The 21,720-nt window shown below is 47.1% G+C and overlaps 1 protein-coding gene across 1 annotated transcript in view; it reads right to left on the minus strand.

Annotated features, from left to right (window-relative positions):
• Positions 1-20,167: 20,167 nt before the first annotated feature.
• LOC120998230 (prolyl endopeptidase) overlaps positions 20,168-21,720 on the minus strand; it is a 138,858-nt gene continuing 137,305 nt past the window's right edge. The window contains exon 15 of the mRNA XM_040428816.1: positions 20,168-20,771. Coding sequence (XP_040284750.1) covers positions 20,477-20,771 — 295 coding nt within the window. The 3' untranslated portion in view covers positions 20,168-20,476. The remainder of the gene's footprint in view (positions 20,772-21,720) is intronic.

Raw genomic sequence — 21,720 nt, forward strand, 5'->3', positions numbered from 1 at the left:
ACCTCTGGTATCTCAAAGCTACATTCCTTTTTCCCACTGCTGTAAGCTGCTAACACCTCTCGGTCCTTCCAGGGTTTGATTAGGTTCACATGATAAATTTGGTAGGGCTTACGTCTACCTGGTTGGTGAACCCGGTAATTCACCTCTCCGACCTTCTCAACTATTTCATAAGGTCCTTGCCATTTGGCCAAAAATTTACTTTCTACTGTGGGGACAAGGATTAATACCCTATCCCCAGGGTTGAAGTTTCTTACTTTAGCCGACCTGTTGTAAACCCGGGACTGACTCTCCTGGGCCTGCAGCAAGTGTTCTTTTACAATGGGCATTACTTTTCCAATCCTTTCCTGCATTTGGGACAAGTGTTCAATCACACTTTTGTAGGGTGTAGCCTCACTCTCCCAGGTCTCTTTGGCAATATCCAAAAGACCCCGAGGGTGCCGACCATACACTAGCTCGAACGGAGAAAATCCGGTAGATGCTTGAGGCACCTCCCGTACAGAAAACATAAGATATGGTAAAAGACAATCCCAGTCTTTCCCATCCTGTGCCACCACTTTTCTGAGCATCCCTTTTAAGGTTTTGTTGAACCTTTCAACTAATCCATCCGTTTGGGGATGATAAACTGAGGTACGCAAGTGAGTTATTTTCAACAGTTTACACAACTCTTTTGTAACCTTTGACATAAAGGGCGTCCCCTGGTCAGTGAGTACTTCTTTAGGTATGCCCACTCTAGTAAACATCTGGAACAACTCCTTGGCTATCACTTTTGCAGAGGTTTTCCTTAGAGGTATTGCTTCAGGATAGCGGGTAGCATAATCAAGGACAACCAAAATGTATTGGTGACCTCTGGCAGACTTAACAAGAGGTCCCACCAAATCCATTGCAATCCTCTCAAAGGGAGTTTCAATAATCGGGAGTGGTACTAACGGACTCCTAAAGGTCGCTACCGGGTTGTGTAATTGACACTCTGGGCATGAATCACAGTATTCGTTTATCTCTTTATGTACCCCGGGCCAATAAAACCTCTGCAAAATCCGGTCTTTGGTTTTTTCATAGGCCAAGTGCCCTCCTAGCACATGTGAATGGGCTAGATCCATCACCTTTTGGCGATGCGATTTTGGGACCACAAGTTGCTCCACAACCTGCCCATTTTGCTCATCAACTCTATATAAGAGTTCATTCTCTATAGAAAAATGGGGAAATATTTTCTCTACCCCAGTATCTTGAGGTACCCCATTGACTACTTTCACACTTTGCCATGCGTGGGTTAATGTTGGGTCCCTGAGTTGAGCTGTCCCAAAGTTATCATTGGAGACTGGCAAGTCAGGGAGACCAATTTCCGGGACATCATCAGTATCACCTGCAAGCACTGCTAAGGGAAAATTCTCGGTTTCACTCTGGGTCACCCCTACTGTTTGCACATTTTCAGTCTCAGCCAGGGGAATGGGATCTACAGCAGACCCACTTAAACACTTATCAAGCATATTCCACATTTTCCAAAACAGAGGAAAATCACACCCCACAATGACAGTATGCAACAGACTGTTTACAACCCCCACTTCATGGGTTACTTTCCCGCACGGGGTTTCAAAAGAGACTATAGCAGTGGGGTACTCTTTTGTATCCCCATGTATGCAGATGACCCCCATCTGTCTCTTTTGCAGCTTCCTAGTGTCCACCAGGCTGCCATGCACAAGAGTCACTAGACTACCAGAGTCCAACAGAGCTTGAACTGAGTGTCCTTCAATCACCAAGCTGCAAGTTTGTCGCTCCATATCTGGGGTCGGCAAGGCAGAGTAGGCAGGTCCCGCAAACAATGACCTCCTCCGCCCACTGTCACACTCCATAGGCTCAGCCAAAGGACAGTTGGCAGCCACGTGGCCCAGTCCTTGACATCGCCAGCAAACAATGTTTTTGAACGCCCAAGGCTGTCTAGGGCTAACTGGCTTAAGAGGTCTGGCTAATAGGTCGGTCTCAGTTCCTACTTTACGGCCCTCCCTCGCCCCCTTTAGATTAGGAACAGTCTTACCGCGATCAGTAGACTTCTGGCTCCCTTGGGCCGGCCAAGTAGGAGAGAGGTCTTGGAGATACTCCTCGGTGTTCAGATACCGCTCCACTAGGGCGACGAGCTGATCCACATCCCTGGGGTCCGCTTGTCCCACACAGCGCTGTATCCGAACTGGTAGAGCACAAACAAACCGGTCCAGGACCACTCTTTCCACCACCTGAGTGGCTGTAGATACCTCTGGCTGTAGCCATTTTTTAGCCAGGTGAAAAAGATCATACATTTGCGACCTCGCTGGTTTATCCAATTGGAAAGTCCAGTTGTGCACTCGCTGGGCTCTGACCGCAGATGTTACACCCAAGCGAGCGAGAATTTCTGCTTTCAGTTTTGGGTACTGTCTGGCATCCTGCTCACTCAAATCATAGTAGGCTTTCTGTGGCTCCCCACTCAGGAAAGGAGCAAGGGTGTCTACCCACTGTTCGGCTGGGAGTTTCTCTCTTTCAGCGGCTCTTTCAAAAATGGTGAGGTAGGTCTCCACATCATCCCCTGCTACCATTTTTTGAAGGGAAGCTTGCACTCTCCTCCCCACAGAGATGGATTCCTCCTGGACATGGGGCCTTTCAGCCAGCACCGCTATCTGCTCCACCAGACTTTTATTAAGCGATTGCTGTTCTCTGAAACCAGCTTGCGTAGTCTCCATGAACAACCGATTGGTTTCCTGCTGGTTAGCATTCGCCTTTTGGAGCTGTATGTTAGCCTGGATCAGCTGTTTCAGCACTTCCTCCATATCTGCACTGTTTGTTTTTTTCAGAACAGCAGACTTAACCCAGGACATAAAACTTGCTGGATTTTTGTGCCAGCGCAGCCTCCACCATATGTAGCGGGATTAGCTCACGGGACCGCCGTCTCCTGGGATAGACGGGCGCTATAGGCACATAAAACACAGTCCAGTCCAAGCAAGTATGGTGCAACTGGCCTTAGCCAGTTTTATTGACTTTTGCAGAAAAAGAATTAAACAAAACAGTTCAAAACAAATGAAATACCTGGCCGTCTGGCCACTACTTCTAGACAGGTAGTAGTCCCTAACTACATGAAACTGAGCCTTGTGCCCAGCTCCATCAACAAAACACACTGTTGTTTTTACTCACACATAAGGGTTCTTCCCAGGAGCAGAGAGATCAGCTAGTGAGCCGTTTGCCCTTTTATAGCACACTCAGGTTCCAAGGTGATTAGCCACAGTTACACTGAATACCTGGAGTGGCTAATTGGAGCAGGGACCCACCCAACTCTCCCTGCTCCAAGCAGCCAGGCCCTTCTAACCAGGTTTTTAACAAAACCCTTGCAAAGAGAAAACCTAGTTTTCCTTGCTGTCAATTCCCTGGCTGCTTTTTAGAACGTATAGGACAGGAACCTAGGTGAAATGTAGACTCCTTCCACCACTTTCCCCCTGGTCCTGTCACAATATATACATATATACACTGCTCAAAAAAATAAAGGGAACACTTAAACAACACAATGTAACTCCAAGTCAATCACACTTCTGTGAAATCAAACTGTCCACTTAGGAAGCAACACCGAGTGACAATCAATTTCACATGCTGCTGTGCAAATGGGATAGACAACAGGTGGAAATTATAGGCAATTAGCAAGACACCCCCAATAAAGGAGTGGTTCTGCAGGTGGTGACTACAGACCACTTCTCAGTTCCTATGCTTCCTGGCTGATGTTTTGGTCACTTTTGAATGCTGGCGGTGATTTCACTCTAGTGGTAGCATGAGACGGAGTCTACAACCCACACAAGTGGCTCAGGTAGTGCAGCTTATCCAGGATGGCACATCAATGCGAGCTGTGGCAAGAAGGTTTGCTGTGTCTGTCAGCGTAGTGTCCAGAGCATGGAGGCGCTACCAGGAGACAGGCCAGTACATCAGGAGACGTGGAGGAGGCCATAGGAGGGCAACAACCCAGCAGCAGGACCACTACCTCCGTCTTTGTGCAAGGAGGAACAGGAGGAGCACTGCCAGAGCCCTGCAAAATGATCTCCAGCAGGCTACAAATGTGCATGTGTCTGCTCAAACGGTCAGAAACAGACTCCATGAGGGTGATATGAGGGCCCGACGTCCACAGGTGGGGGTTGGGCTTACAGCCCAACACCGTGCAGGACGTTTAGCATTTGCCAGAGAACACCAAGATTGGCAAATTCGCCACTGGCGCCCTGTGCTCTTCACAGATGAAAGCAGGTTCACATTGAGCACATGTGACAGACGTGACAGAGTCTGGAGACACCGTGGGGAACGTTCTGCTGCCTGCAACATCCTCCAGCATGACCGGTTTGGCATTGGGTCAGTAATGGTGTGGGGTGGCATTTCTTTGGAGGGCCGCACAGCCCTCCATGTGCTCGCCAGAGGTAGCCTGACTGCCATTAGGTACCGAGATGAGATCCTCATACCCCTTGTGAGACCATATGCTGGTGCGGTTGGCCCTGGGTTCCTCCTAATGCAAGACAATGCTAGACCTCATGTGGCTGGAGTGTGTCAGCAGTTCCTGCAAGACGAAGGCATTGATGCTATGGAATGGCCCGCCCATTCCCCAGACCTGAATCCAATTGAGCACATCTGGGACATCATGTCTCGCTCTATCCACCAACGTCACGTTGCACCACAGACTGTCCAGGAGTTGGCAGATGCTTTAGTCCAGGTCTGGGAGGAGACCCCTCAGGAGCATGTACAGGCGTTGTAGGGAGGTCATACAGGCACGTGGAGGCCACACACACTACTGAGCCTCATTTTGACTTGTTTTAAGGACATTACATCAAAGTTGGATCAGCCTGTAGTGTGTTTTTCCACTTTAATTTTGAGTGTGACTCCAAATCCAGACCTCCATGGGTTGAAAAATTTGATTTCTATTTTTTTTATTTTTGTGTGATTTTGTTGTCAGCACATTCAACTATGTAAAGAACAAAGTATTTCAGAAGAATATTTAATTAACTCAGATCTAGGATGTGTTATTTTTGTGTTCCCTTTATTTTTTTGAGCAGTGTATATATATATATATATATATATATATATATATATATATAAATATTGGGACATCGACACAATTGTAACATTTTTGGCTCTATATACCCCCACAATGGATTTGAAATCAAACGAACAAGATTTGCTTTAACTGCAGACTGTCAGCTTTAATTTGAGGGTATTACATCCAAATCAGGTGAAAGGGGTAGGAATTACAAGAGTTTGCATATGTGCCTCCCACTTGTTAAGGAACCAAAAGTAATGGGACAATTGGCTTCTCAGCTGTTCCATGGCCAGGTGTGTGTTACTCCCTCATTATCCCAATTACTGTGAGCAGATAAAAGGTCCAGAGTTCATTTCAAGTGTGCTATTTGCATTTTGAATCTGTTGCTGTCAACTCTCAAGATGAGATCCAAAGAGCTGTCACTATCAGTGAAGTAAGCCATCATTAGGCTGAAAAAACAATACAAACCCATCTGATGTTTGGAACATTCTTAAAGGGGTTGTCCGGGATCAAAGTAATTTTTAAAAACGTTAATAATCACCTTGATATTACGCAGTAAAGTCATTCTGATGCTCTGTGTATTTTTTTTTTCATCCTCTTTGCTCCTATGAGTACCTAATACTGCTGTCAGTATTGTTTACATAGCAGCTCCTGTGCTATGTCATTTCCGGCCACACTGCCTTATGGGTCTCACTAGGCTGTGTGACTCTGCAGCTGGATCTTACAAGCCTTACCACTCCCCCTAATCAGTATTCCGCCTCCTGCCACTCATACTCCTCATCAGTATTCCTCCCCTAAAACCACTTTTTTCTAAGCCTACAAACTGGATCCCTCCCTGCTTCCATGTATCTGCTCTCTGCTAGCAGTGCATAAAAGACAATAGTGTCAGGGAGCGATCTGACTGGCATGTAGGGACATGGGAGGCGTGGTTAGCACCCATACTGTAGCACATCCCATTCATTGCAAATGACCATGGGGGGCGTGCACTATGCTAAATAGCATAGTTTGCTGCCTCCAATAGAGCCTCCTTCTACTCCTAATAACACTCCTCTATGGCCGGTGACATCATCGGCAGAGGGGGGCGTTCCTTAGTGAGGCGAGTTCCCTCCTCCAATACTGCCTCCTTCCTCCCAGACTAACGCCCTCTGTGCCCGGTGATGTCACAGAGGGGCGTAGTTTAGCTCAGACATTTCCCTCCTACTGACAGCCTCCTTGCTAGCTGCAGAATGATCCTGTGTGCTGGTGACGTCACCGGGCTCCTTGCTAAGCGGAAGGAAGAGGCTTAGCACACCAGTAAGGAGTCGGTACGTCACTGAATCTTTAAAAATCTGAACTTCCGGCTGAGAATTTATGAAAGAAATACAGGGCATCAGAAAACTCTGGCAAAGGTAGGACAGGAATGTATGTAATATTTATGTGCTTGTTGCACCCTTACAACAATGTCCCCAATCCCGGATAACCCCTTTAAAAAGAAGGAACGCACCGGTGAGCTCAGCAACACCAAAAGACCCGGAAGACCACGGAAAATAACTGTGGTGGATGACCGAAGAATTCTTTCCCTGGTGAAGAATACACCCTTCATAACAGTTGGCCAGATCAAGAACACTTACCAGGAGGTAGGTGTATGTGTGTCAAAGTCAACAATCAAGAGAAGACTTCACCAGAGTGAATACAGAGGGTTCACCACAAGATGTAAACCATTGGTGAGCCTCAAAAACAGGAAGGTCAGATTAGAGTTTGCCAAACGACATCTAAAAAAGCCTTCACAGTTCTGGAACAACATCCTATGGACAGATGAGACCAAGATCAACTTGTACCAGAGTGATGGGAAGAGAAGAGTATGGAGAAGGAAAGGAACTGCTCATGATCCTAAGCATACCACCTCATCAGTGAAGCATGGTGGTGGTAGTGTCATGGCGTGGGCATGTATGGCTGCCAATGGAACTGGTTCTTTTGTATTTATTGATGATGTGACTGCTGACAAAAGCAGCAGGATGAATTCTGAACTGTTTCGGGCAATATTATCTGCTCATATTCAGCCAAATGCTTCAGAACTCATTGGACGGCGCTTCACAGTGCAGATGAACAATGACCCAAAGCATACTGCAAAAGCAACCAAAGAGTTTTTTCTTCATTTAGGTTTTATTTACGTTTTTGCAGCATAACAATATAAAACAATTGCAAAATCAAGTACAATGAACATTTCAAGTATGATGTCTGTAGAACTGTAGTGGGTGTATCAAACCCGACATCAAGCAATATAAATCACAGAATAATAAGAGGTAGATATGCCCGAATGGACATGTTTCTTATGATAGTGGACAGACAGACGAAACAATAGACAAGGGATCAGGGGGAAGGAAGGAGAAGGGAAAGGGTTATAGTTCCTCTTAGAAGAGGTTAGACCTGCGCATCCCGAAATGAGGCTGAGGAGCGAAAGGCCTCCCAGGGGCTCCATGTCTTCACATATCGTAAGGTGTCGGCGGGTGTAATACTGATGAGGTCCTCTAGTCTCTGGTACAGGGCGATTTCATCAAACCACTCCTCAGGCGAGGGGGAAGAGGTGGATTTCCAATGCCTGGGAATCACCGCCTTCGCTGCCTGTACCATGTATTTTAGGAGGGATTTCTTATATGCTGGGACATTCAGGACACAGTCGAACAGCAAGAGGGCTTTTGGAGAGTTTTGAATAGGGACACCTGCGACTTCTTTGATTGTTTTATGGACAAAGTTCCAGAAAGAACGTAAGCCACTACAATTCCACCACACGTGGATCATCGTGCCTTCCTCCTTGAGACATCTCCAGCAATGGTCCGATACTGTCGGGAACCATTTATGGAGTAACGCTGGTACTCTGTACCATCTAGATACAATTTTATAGCTCGTTTCTTGAGCTTTGGTCGAGATTGTTGATTTGTGCGATAGAAGGAAGCATCTGTTCCACTGGGCTGGGGTATATTGGTTTCCCAGGTCCCGCTCCCAGGCTTGACAATATGGAGGAAGGCATGAGGATCGACGGTGTATCAGCAGCTTGTATATAGAGGATATGGGGTGCGAGATCGCTTAGGGGGAGACACACATCTGCTCAAACTCAGTGAGTTTCCGGGCTAGAGTGTGGGTTATGCTTAAGGAGGTATAAAAGTGCTGAAGCTGCAGATACTCAAAGGAATTACGGGTTAGTGGAGCTTCTAGTAATTGGGACAGAGGTTTCAGTGTGGGACCGGAGAGAACATGGTAGAACCTGATGGGGCGGAGTCTTGTGCCCTGAAGAAAGGGTCTGGATGAGCGACCTGGAGGGAATCTGGGGTGGTCAGTTACCGGTACCAGAGGGCCTTTAGGGTCAATCAATGAAGTTAGGCGACCTATGGATGCTAAGGTTGCGAGGGTATGATGGGCAGAAAAGGACAATTGCGATAACGTATGACGTGGAGAGCCCACCAACCATGGGAGAGTTGTTACAGAACATGGTGAGGTGTCCTGTATAATTTGCACCCATGATTTGTATGTGTCAGTACGCGTCCAGTCCAACAGTCGGGCATAGGCTGCAGAGTGGTAGTATAGTCGACAGTCAGGGAGACCCACCCCTCCCGTCTCCTTGGTGCGAGTCATTATCTTCCAGTTTATCCGCGGTCGGCCGGGAGCCCACACAAACTGCGTGAAGCATCTGCGGAGTTGGGACCAGAATGTGGACGGGATGCGGAGGGGTATGGTTTGTAAAAGGCACAGTAGTTTTGGCAAGAGGGTCATCTTTAATATACTGATCCTACCAAACCAGGAGAAGTCTCGCTTGCGCCACCCATCTAGGTCTTTTTGGAACTGTAGGAGAAAGGGCATAAAGTTCAGTTTATAGAGTCGTGAGAGATCTGCTGACATTTTTATCCCTAGATATGTTATACCATTTGGTGGCCAAGCAAAGGGAAAAGAAGCTTTAAAGGGCTTCTGTCACCCCACTAAAGTGATTTTTCTTTTTTGGGCTAGTTAAATTAGTTATATTGCGATATATGAAAATATAATGGTGTTACTTACTTTGATCCAGCAGTTTCTTCCAAAAACGAAGTTTTATAATATGTCAATTAGGTCTCTACCAGCAAGTAGGGCGGCTACTTGCTGGTAGCTGCTGCAGAAAACCGCCCCCTCGTCGTATTGATTGACAGGGCCAGCCGGGATCTCCTCCTCCGGCCAGCCCTGTCAGCATTTCAAAAATCGCGCGCCTGTGTTCATTCGGAGGTGATCCCGGCTGGCCCTGTCAATCAACATGACGAGGGGGCGGTTTTCTGCAGCAGCTACCAGCAAGTAGCCGCCCTACTTGCTGGTAGAGACCTAATTGACATATTATAAAACTTCGTTTTTGGAAGAAACTGCTGGATCAAAGTAAGTAACACCATTATATTTTCATATATCGCAATATAACTAATTTAACTAGCCCAAAAAAAAAAAATCACTTTAGTGGGGTGACAGAAGCCCTTTAAGGGCGGGGGTCAAGTCATTTGGCAAAGAGACATCCAAGGCCTCCGATTTAGACGTGTTAATTTTGAAATTGGTCCAGGCACCAAAGTGAGATATCTCCCTAGGCAAAGATGGTAAAGAAATGGGTGGGTTGGTTATGTAGAGAAGGAGATCATCAGCGAACGCCGCACATTTATATTCCCGTGAAACCTGGATTGGCACGTATAGAGGCCAGCAGGTGTTCCATGACCAGGACGTATAGCAAGGGGGATAATGGGCAGCCTTGCCGTGTCCCATTGTGGATTGGAAAGGGGGGGGGGGAAGGGCTCCATTTACTTTGACTCTAGCAGTGGGGTGTTGGTATAATGTCAGGATCTTTGACATGAATATCGGGCCCAGGCCTTTGTGTAAGAGAGCCTCTCAGATGGCGCGCCAGGATATCCGGTCGAAGGCCTTTTCTGCATCCAGGGAAAGTATCTGTCACAACTAGGGGTGCACCGAAATGAAAATTCTGGTCCGAAACTGAAACCGAAAATTCTGGATGCCCTTGACCGAAAACGAAACCGAAACTGCCTTTTTGCCCAAATACTTTTAAAATACTTTTTTTTTAATGATTTTATTAATAATTCTTTTTCATGAATTTAATAAATCATATTATATATGGAGAGGGGGATCTGTGGGTGGCTCTGTTATGGAGAGGGGGATCTGTGGGTGGCGCTGTTATGGAGAGGGGGATCTGTGGGTGGCTCTGTTATGGAGAGGGGGATCTGTGGGTGGCGCTGTTATGGAGAGGGGGATCTGTGGGTGGCGCTGTTATGGAGAGGGGGATCTGTGGGTGGCGCTGTTATGGAGAGGGGGATCTGTGGGTGGCGCTGTTATGGAGAGGGGGATCTGTGGGTGGCGCTGTTATGGAGAGGGGGATCTGTGGGTGGCGCTGTTATGGAGAGGGGGATCTGTGGGTGGCGCTGTTATGGAGAGGGGGATCTGTGGGTGGCGCTGTTATGGAGAGGGGGATCTGTGGGTGGCGCTGTTATGGAGAGGGGGATCTGTGGGTGGCGCTGTTATGGAGAGGGGGATCTGTGGGTGGCGCTGTTATGGAGGGGGGGATCTGTGGGTGGCTCTGTTATGGAGAGGGGGATCTGTGGGTGGCTCTGTTATGGAGAGGGGGATCTGTGGGTGGTGCTGTTATGGAGAGGGGGATCTGTGGGTGGCGCTGTTATGAAGGGGGGGATATGTGCACTGTTATGGGCATAACAGTGCACAGATCCCCCCTCCCCATAGCAGTGCCATAGACCGATCCCCCTACCCATAACAGCCCCTGCCCTGCTGCTCACAGCATCACTCACTGCATCTTTATTTTACCTTACAATCGTGACGCTCCAGTAACAACTCTGCAGGCAGAGCGGAGGGCGGCGTAACGTCACTTACTCACGTGACGCACCTGCTCCGCCCACTTTATGAATGAAGGAGGCGGAGCAGGCGCGTCACGTGAGTAAGTGACGTTACGCCGCCCTCCGCTCTGCCTGCAGAGTTGTTACTGGAGCGTCACGATTGTAAGGTAAAATAAAGATGCAGTGACTTAAAGTAAACCGCCCGGCGCCCGCCCGCAGATGGTGAGCTACTTGGTGGGTGACAAATCCCACACCCCATATTTTCGGCCGATATGTAACAATATCGGCCGAAATGGATTAGGTACATTTTCGGCCGATATTTTCGGCTGCCGGAATTTCGGTGCACCCCTAGTCACAACCAGACAGCTGAGAAGCTCTGACAGGAGCCTTCCAGATCCTCCTCCTTGAGTTTCTTTGTTTTGGTTTCAGTTCCTCATCTCGTTAGTCTATCTCAGCTGTCATGCAGTTGGACTGATTGCTTCCCTTTAAGTTCCTCCCCATAATGCAGTAGTGTGCGGCTTATACAACTTCCTGGAGTGTGTGTGCATGCTGTTCCTATTTCCCAGTCCTCTGCAAGATAAGTGCTGTTCCTTTATTTGTGATTTTCTGTCTGCTGGATTTCAGGAGACCCTGACTCCCTCCGTGTCTAGTGTAGGGAGCCGGTGGTCGTGTCCCCTCACTATTGTAGGGTCTTCAGGTATTAGATAGCCGAGGTACGTGGATATGCGCCCATCCACCTTTGGGGTGTTCGCATAGGCTGAGCAGTCAGGGAGAGTGGCAGGTCTCATGCAGGGGTCTCCCTTTTGTTCCTTAGTTGTGGATCCAGTGAGTCATTGTTCATATTGCATTGTCTTGTTTCCTGTACACCATCCGTGACATTATAAGCCGCCAAAACCGTCTCAAGCATGGATCCGGTTTCACTTTTGGCTGAACGCTTCCAGGGTCTTTCATTGGAGGTAGCTGATCTCCGTAAGACTTTTTCTCAGTTTCAAGTGACCGGTTCAGCTTGCGTTCATGGAGTTTTTTCTGAGCCTAAGATCTCGCTCCCGGATACGTTCTCCGGGGGTAGTGAGTATTTTGTGCGTTTTAGAGAGGCTTGCAAACTCCATTTTCGCCTTCTTCCCCATTCCTCTGGTGATGAGAAACGGAGGGTGGGGATCATTATATCGCTGCTCAGGGGTAACGCTCAGTCCTGGGCCTTTTCGCTGCCGGAGGGGGCACGGCCCCTCCGTTCAGTGGATGAATTCTTTTTAGCCCTGGGTCAGATATATGATGATCCGGATCGTATTGCTCTGGCTGAGTCTAGACTACGTCTGTTATGCCAGGGTAAACAATCCGCAGAGATATACTGCTCAGAATTTCGGAGATGGGCAGCTGATATTGGTTAGAATGATGCTGCACTCCGAAGTCAATTTTGCCATGGTCTTTCAGAGGGATTGAAAGATGCATTTGCCTTTCATGAGAGACCTACCTCCTTGGATTCTGCTATGTCTCAGGCCATTCGTATTGACAGGCGTCTTAGAGAGAGAGGAGAGATCTCTCCTTCCTGTCATACTCAGTCCCGGGACAGTGCAGCGGTCTCATTCTGTGCGCAGGGGTCTCAGTCGCTGTCAGCCCCTTCTGAGCAGGAGCCCATGCAGCTGGGGTTGATTGCCTCTGACAATAGAAGATTCAGCCCGCATGGGAGGGTTTGTTTTTGTTGTGGAGGTATAAATCATTTGGCAAATGTTTGTCCCTCTAGGAGATTCAGGCAGTCTTCTGGGAATAATAAAGAAACTCAAGGAGGAGGATCTGGAAGGCTCCTGTCAGAGCTTCTCAGCTGTCTGGTTGTGACAGTATCATGAGGGGGATCTTCTTTGATTTGGCATAGTGGATGATATCTAAGGTTTTAAGAGTGTTATCCCGGGCCTCCCTCCCCGCACAAATCCGACCTAGTCATTGCAGATCAGTGAAGGTAGATAAGTATTCAATCTATTTGCCATTAATTTGGCAATAATCTTAAGATCTACATTCAAAAGGGAGATAGGACGGTAGCTGGCACATAGGTGCGGGTCTTTTCCCGATTTCGGGATAACAGTGATATACGCCTCGGTGGTCTGTGCCGGGAAGGGGAGCCCAGGAGACACTCCATTGAAGACCTGGAGTAGAATAGGGGAGAGGGTAGAAGTGAAGGATTTGTAGAACCTAGCTGTGAACCCATCGGGGCCTGGGCTCTTACCACCCGGGAGCGACTGAAGAACTATATGAAGTTCTGCGTCCGTGAATGGAGACTCCAGGGTGGAGGAGTCAAGTGCGGATAATTTGGGAAGTAGGAGAGGAGGGTTGGGGGCTTTACTCGCTGCTTGAGGGGATGTTTGGGGTAGGTTGTAGAGCTTCGAGTAGAAAGAGTGGAAAGCGGCCGCAATGTCCGTGGTAGTATGTACCATACGGTCATGGGAGTTTTTGATAGCGGTAATGTGGGAGGATGCCAGTCTTCCCCTTAGAGCCCTTGCCAACATACGGACACTTTTGTTTCCATATTCATAGAATTTACTCCTGCATATTTGTATCATACGTTTATAGGATGCTTCTAGGAGGCGTTTAGCTTCCATACGTGCATTCTGGAGATCGTGGAGAGTTTGCAGGGTAAGTGCTCGCTTGTGGGCAAGTTCCAGGGAAGTGACTTTTTGAAGAGCAAGTTTAAGCGAGTGTGCTTTCTCCTTCTTGAGACGGGAGCCATGTTTAATGAGCACGTCTCAAAGGACACATTTCAAGGCCTCCCATTGGATCGGTACTGGGGTAGTATCCTCCTTGTGATCCGACAAGAAGTTCATTATACTGCTTGTGAGGTCAGCAGCACACCCAGAGTCAAGAAGGAGACTTTCATTCAACCGCCACGACCGCTCCTGTCTGGTAAGAAAGGGCAGATTCAGGGAACAGTATATGGAGGTGTGGTCTGACCATAGGATGTTTCCTATTTGTGTGGAATCAAGCCAAGATAGGGCCGGCTGCTGAATAAGGATATGGTCAATACGACTATATGAGTCATGGGGGGCAGAGTAAAAGGTGTAATCTTTGTCAGCTGGGTGTTGGAGCCGCCAGGGGTCACGTAATTGTAGTTGAAGCTGTGCCCGTTTGACCCTTTTAATAGTGGAGTATGTGAGGGAAGCACGTCCAGTCGAATTGTCAAGTGTGGGGTCAAGGGTCAGGTTGAGGTCACCACATAGTAGAACAGTCCCCCGGAGCAGCGGTATGATTTTGTTAATTAGGTTTACGATGAAGGGTGCTTGATTTTGGTTGGGAGCATACACGTTGAGGAAGGTAAATTCTCGTCCCCCAATCAGTAATGCAAGGGCCAGGTATCTCGTATCTGGATCGGCAGTACATCCCAGCACTTGGTGAGGTAAAGTGGATCGCTATGGCGACTCCTTTTGTCTTGTTTACCAGATTGTTTGCAAAGTGCCAGGTTGTGTAGTGTCGATGCCGTATGTTCGGGGCGCCACCTTCCTTAAAGTGTTTTTTCTGGAAACAAACAACATGTACCTTTTGGCGATGAAAATGGTGAAGTACCTGGGTGTTGAGACCTTTCGCGTTGAATGATGCGATCTTCAATGACCCCATTGCTGTGGGGAGAGGGGAGACGACCGACAAAAACAAAGAGAAAAAACAATTAGAAGTAAACAAAGGGGAGGTGAAAAACAGAGAGAGAAAGGTAGAGCGGTTTGAATGACCAGAAGGTCCAAAGAGGCTATGGCTTGGGGTTACGTCACCCCCAGGGAGAGTCTCTACTTATTTGGGGGAAAAAGTAGTAGCCAGACAAGAGCTGACCCGCCACAACACTGGCAGATGCAGATAGGAAATTATGAGCACCAACCATTTAAGAGCAGGGAGACAGAGAAAGAGAAAAAATGGGCAAATAACTAAGGACCAGCATGTAACATTTAGCAAATAGAAGCCAGGCAGGTCATGCAGGGAGCCCCTCAGGTGGTGAGGTGGTCGTGGGGATCTGCGTCTCAGGCTGCCTGGTCTTTTCTGGAGTCGTCCTCTTGAGGTCGGTACAGAGGATCTGGGAGCGCCTTCAGTAGGTGATGGACGACGTCGTCCCGTTAACTCAGGGGCAGGCGGAAGAAGAGACAGCCAAGGTCCCAAATCAACCGGCGGCAAGTCCAGCTGCTGCAGGAAATGGGGGAGATCTGTAGGGTCCCGTAGAGTGACAACTTGATCCTTGGGGCCCACAAGTAAAGCAAAAGGAAAGCCCCAGCGGTAAGGGATGCTGCGTTCTTTGAGGAGGTGCAAGAGTGGGCGCAAGGTAGCGCGTTGGGCTAGGGTATGGCGGGATAAGTCCTGTAGTAAGATAAAGGGGGCACCTTCATAGGACAGGGACAACATCTGTCGGGCTTTGAGCAGGATCTGATCCTTGATGGCGTAGAAGTGGACTCTGCAAATGACGTCCCTTGGCTTTGAGGGATCAGGATTGGGGGGTCTCAATGACCTATGAGCTCTATCGATTTCGATGTTGGAGCTTGGTGGACGTCCCAGGAGATCATTGAAAATTTTCACAATGGTAGGTAAAAGTACCACCTGCGTTATCGACTAAGGAAGGCCTCTGATCCGAATATTGTTGCGGCGGCTTCTGTTTTCAACATCATCCAGGTGATATTGCAAGGTGTACAGTGTCTTTCAAGGCTTGCACGTCTGCAGACAAGGAAGCATGTTCCTGTTGAACGGCGTCCACTTTTGTATCAATCAGGGCCATCTCCGAGCGTACTTGTGTGAATTCATTTTTACATTCTTGTAAAATGTTAGCTGCAAAGCTAGAGAGGTCTGTCTTGGTGGGAAGCGAACACATCAAGTTGCGTAAGTCCGCCATGGTAGGTGGTCGAGAGTCCTCGTCAAACTGAGGAGCAGGGGACGAGGGTCTCTGGGGTAATGGTGGGAAGCCCTAGGAGGCTGACGCTGCAGAGGCGGCCAGGGTCTGTGTGCCTGGTGAGGCAGCGCCATCATGGCGTGGATGGGATCCGTCCCATGATGAGCTTGTGGACCAATGCGGGGAAGTCGCTAGGGACGGCCCAAAAGAGTGAGGAGAGAGGGGTTCTCGCAATATGTACGGCGAAGAGGCCATGACCCGCGGTGAGCTCGGGGCCATTCTGTTAGCCTCTCCGGATTGCCCCCGGTGAAGAGCATCGCCCTGTATCAGGGAGTGTCCCACATGGCTGTCTGGGGCACACAACCAGGGGGACCCAATAGGAGATCCTTTCCCCGGGCGCAGTGAGGCCTCTGATGGGCTGGAGGTTACATGTCCCCGGGCAATGGGGTGAGAGGCTGTTTGAGGAGCCCTCTGTAACGGGGGGAACTCTTCCTCACTGACCTGCAATGCTGGGAATCGAGGGGACAGCGCAGCAGCTGACAGGCCTCCTCTCTGAGCCGGAGGTGAGAGCTCAGAGTGCGGTCCATGGACTCCTTCTTCCAGGTCATGAGGTGTCTGGGCTTGGCGGGGATCGCTGTGCAGGGTCGGCACCGATGTGGACCGGGCTCTACATCGATCCGCTGAGTGATGGGGAGATCCTGGCTCCGTTAATGTTGTGGTATGCTGAGACGCATCAGGGCCGGCGGCGCCATCTTGAAAGCGCTCGGCCATGTCGGGGCCCGGATTTGCAGGCTGTCTGGCAAAGAGCCTGGGTATGTCCCCCTGTGAGGATGTCAGGGGGCCACAGAACGGGCCCGACCCTTTTTGGTCACTTTGCCCATTGTTAGAGGGTGGATTTTCTCCGGTGCTGTGGAGGAGCTCGCAGCACACACGTCCTCACTCCTGCATGGCTGGCCACGCCCCCTCAACCAAAGAGTTTTTTAAGGGAAAGAAGTGGAATGTTATGCAATGGCCAACTCAATCACCTGACCCGAATCCGATTGAGCATGCACTTCACTTGCTAAAGACAAAACTGAAGGGAAAATGCCCCAAGAACAAGCAGAAACTGAAGACAGTTGCAGTAGAGGCCTGGCAGAACATCACCAGGGATGAAACCCAGCATCTGGTGATGTCTATGTGTTCTAGACTTCAGGCTGTAATTGACTGCAAAGGATTTGCAACCAAGTATTAAAAAGTGAAAGTTTGATTTATGATTATTATTCTGTCCCATTACTTTTGGTTCCTTAACAAGTGGGAGGCACATATGCAAACTGTTGTAATTCCTACACCGTTCACCTGATTTAGATGTAAATATCCTCAAATTAAAGCTGACAGTCTGCAGGTAAAGCACATCTTGTTTGTTTCATTTCAAATCCATTGTGGTGGTGCATAGAGCCAAAAATGTTAGATTTGTGTCGATGTCCCAATATTTATGGACCTGACTGTATATATGTATATATAGAAATGAAAGAAGGCCAGCAGCACACCAAGGATTTCAACGAAAAACGTGTAGTTTAATACCCAGTGTCAGCAGCTTGTTGCTGTCTTTCTCAAGCTATGTGCACGTGTTACAAACATACAATATAAAGGTGCATCAATATAAATTCAATTGAATCAATTTGTCCATACAAGGATAGAAATTCCTAAAAATTTCTGACAGTGACCTCCACAGTGCCCATCAGTTTAACAGTGACCTACACAGCGGCCTGCACCCTAAGCAGTGACATCCACAGCGAATGCCAAAATTGCTGAAGATCGGTCCAGTTGTTTGTTCGCGCATAAACAGACAAACTCATTTTTATATATGAGATATACACACACTTGTATTGCATTGTTAATGCAATCTGTGGTATAAATGATCATAATGTTCTCTTCTTATTTTTAATTACTTGAATAGAAACTATGGTATTGCCATTACCTCTCTCAAAAAAGCATGTCCCAACACAGGCAGCACTGACTGGACAGTGTAAGAATGTGTACGGATACACCCAGTTGTCAATTTATTTATAATCTCTTAGGAGGAATAACAGAGGCACAGTGCAGAGTTCTAAGAAAATATGCTTTGTGATTTTTTTTTATATTACAGGGAATATAAGTAAAAAAAGAGATGTAAGGGGAGCTGACAGATCTTCATTAAAGGGGTTCTAGAGGATTGGGAACTGTAAGGCTAGGTTCACATGGCAAAATCAGTAGCAGACAATTCAGTAGCAGAGTACTTGCTGAAAAAAGATGGTTTTTGGTGGCAGGTAGTAGTAGAGTATTAGAAGAGTATTTGGTTGAGGATTTTCTGCTTCACCATTTACTTATATGAAATCCATAATCAAATCTGATTTCAAGAAGTAATGTCACTTCTCAAGTGTTTTTCAAATCAGCTACTGAAAAAAAAAAAAAAAAACTTCCATTTTACACCATGTGCACATTTAACATTAAAGGGGTTGTCCCTAAAAAAATATTTTGCAGTTTTGAACTGCTTGTAATTTAAAGGGTTTCTGTCACCCCATTAAACCGTTTTTTTTTTTTTCTTTACTAATAATCCCTATAGTGCGATCTCATGATACATAAGCAAATTAATCATTTTGGTTCAGTAGAATTTGCTAAAAATCGATTTTTAAAATATGCTAATTACCTTGCTACCAGCAAGTAGGGCGGCTACTTGCTGGTAGCAGCCGCATCCTCTGATGGTAATGACGCTTCCTCGGCATGCTGATTGACAGGGCCAGGGAAGGGAATCGTTCTCTGCTGGCGCTGTTAGAATTTGAAATCTCGCGCCTGCGCCGTACCTGTCTTCAATCGGCGTAGGCGCACTGAGAGGCGGCCGCTCGCTCGACCGCTCCATCCTCAATGCGCCTGCGTCGATGACGTCATCAAGTACACCCGGAAGAGAAGACGCCGGCATCGCTGGAAGGAGGCGGAGAGTCTGGTGACGTCGCTGGATGCTCGAATCAGGTAAGTATGTACATAATAAGCATGCTGCCACAAAAACCACCAACGAAATGGGAATAAATAATTTAAAAAAAATGACAGTTATTAACACTATACCACCAACGATTATTAATAATAAATCTCTTCCGGGTGTACTTGATGACGTCATCGACGCAGGCGCATTGAGGATGGAGCGGTCGAGAGAGCGGCCGCCTCTCAGTGCGCCTGCGCCGATTGAAGACAGGTACGGCGCAGGCGCGAGATTTCAAATTCTAACAGCGCCAGCAGAGAACGATTCCCTTCCCTGGCCCTGTCAATCAGCATGCCGAGGGGGCGTCATTACCATCGGAGGATGCGGCTGCTACCAGCAAGTAGCCGCCCTACTTGCTGGTAGCAAGGTAATTAGCATATTTTAAAAATCGATTTTTAGCAAATTCTACTGAACCAAAATGATTAATTTGCTTATGTATCATGAGATCGCACTATAGGGATTATTAGTAAAGAAAAAAAAAAAAAAAACGGTTTAATGGGGTGACAGAAACCCTTTAAAATAGAGTATAACCATAGACTTATTCAATAAAATGTATCTGTATAGCGCCACCTGCTGTTTGTTCTTTTTCTTATTTCTCTGTTCTTCACCTCACTGAGAAGGCCGCACATGCTCAGTTCTATCCTTCAACTGTCTCCTGAGTTGTGATGGGGAGAGAACTGCAGAAGGAAAGATATACCCCTTGAGTTGCAGCAGAAAGGACACACCCCCCGAGCTGCCAGCTTGAAATAAATCTAGCAGAGAAATTTATGTAATGAATCAGTGAGGTACAGGCCTGGTTCTAGATTTGTTAGAAAGAGATTGTCACATACTATATTAAGTCTGACTTTCATTTTTTACATTAATTGGATAACCCCTTAAAAGTAAATGGGAAAACGCTTGGGGAGTTTTGAATGTGGATTTAGCAGCAGGAAACATCTGTTTTCTGCTGCTAATCCAGTGGCAGATTAGTAGTAGATTTTAGCCGTGTGAACATACCCTTAGGCCCATTGCAGACGAGTGTACCACAAGCAGTAAGTCCGCAGCGCAGCTCCCGACCTGACGGGTCACTTAGCTTTATACTGATTTATGATGCTATGTAACCCTTACAGTTCTGGAATGTATTGGATAATACTGGCAGCAATATGTCAGTGTTATCCAATACATTCCAGAACTGTAAGGGTTACATAGCATCATGAATCAATATAATGCTATGTGACCCCGTCAGTGCTGGGAGGTCAGGCCGGGAGCTGCACTGTGGACTCGCAGCGTGACAAACGCTCGTCTGCAAGGGGCCTTAAGATTAGAAACCAGTACTACTAGTGCATAGGCTGGGAGTGGTATTTTAGCTCTGCGTGAATAGGGCTAAGCTGCAATACCATAATAGTTGGGAGAAATGCTGTTTAATAATTGTAGGACCTTTTGAAACATATAGTAACACAAATGAAGAATATACATAAAAGACAACAAAGTGGAAGCAAATATTTATTTGATTTCCGTCATACACATTTACAACTTCTCAAATGCTGTGGATAAAGTATGCGTAAAGTTACTTGAAGGGCAGTACCTTCGAAACATATCTGATAAAAAGATATACCGTTCACGCTCTGATTAAGAAAAAGACCATCTCAATTCATGATACAGTATACTGTGGCTCAAGTAACAGGGATGCATGTAAAATGATGATAAAATAGGAAATTCAGTCTTGCAAAGAAATATACTGAAGTTTGTCATGTGACAGAAAAGCCCTTGTGTTAAAAATGAAATCCATCCAGTTTTACTTATTCAACCCAACTGAGATTTAGACATTGTGCAATGAAAGCAAACATATCAGAGACTTCCTCAATCACTTTGGCAGTTGGCTTCCCTGCCCCGTGGCCGGCTTTGGTATCCACGTGGATGAGGAGAGGATTGGTCTGTTTTGGGCTTCGACCCACGATGAATTGCAGAGTAGCTATAAATTTTAGAGAATGTAAAGGAACAACTCTGTCATCATGGTCTGCCGTGAGCAGCAACATGGCTGGATACTGCTTCCCATCTCCTTCAGGCACCTTGATATTATGAAGTGGTGAGTATCTGAAATGAGAATTTACAAATGATTATTCTGGTTTCACCAACACATCTGCCAGGATTTGTGACCAGTTAAAGTAAAATACGGAATGTCCAGAACTGCTGGTCTATGGCATCCTACAGTGCTCTGTAACAGCTGGCGCCTGTGCTACAGCAGCGCGGTGGTAGAAAGAAGCCTAACCAAGCACCTCCTTTCCTGCATACGTTTAAAATTACTGTAATCGTTTAAAAAATTCATTAAAGTCCGTCCCAAGCTTGACACCTCTTATCAGTCTGTACCCAAAACATGGCTTTCAGGTTATTTCTTAATAAAACTTTCCCTCTATTGAAAATAATTAAATGACAAACTTGATGTTGCTCCAAGAAAAGGTTCTATTATCCTGTCAATGAAACGTAAAAAGATCTTTTTAATAAGATTCTGATAATATTGCAAACATCAAGCATAATTTTATATATTTGCTTGACATTTTATCTAACCATATAAGGCTACTTTCACACCTGCGTTAGGTGCGGATCCGTCTGGTATCTGCACAGACGGATCCGCACCTATAATGCAAACGCTTAGATCCGTTCAGAACGGATCCGTTTGCATTACCATGAACAAAAAAAAAAATTTTTTTTTTTTTTTGTTCATGATAATCCAAACGGATCCGTTTTGACTTTACATTGAAAGTCAATGGGGGACGGATCCGTTTGAAAATTGAGCCATATTGTGTCAACTTCAAACGGATCCGTCCCCATTGACTTACATTGTAAGTCTGGACGGATCCGTTTGCCTCCGCGCGGCCAGGCGGACACCCGAACGCTGCAAGCTGCGTTCAGGTGTCCGCTTGCTGAGCGGAGCGGAGGACAAACGGTGCCAAACTGATGCATTCTGAGCGGATCCGCATCCACTCAGAATGCATTAGGGCTGGACGGATCAGTTCGGGGCCGCTTGTGAGGCCCTTCAAACGGA

This window comes from Bufo bufo, chromosome 4 (assembly GCF_905171765.1).
Source record: "Bufo bufo chromosome 4, aBufBuf1.1, whole genome shotgun sequence".
In the NCBI taxonomy this organism is placed as follows: domain Eukaryota; kingdom Metazoa; phylum Chordata; class Amphibia; order Anura; family Bufonidae; genus Bufo; species Bufo bufo.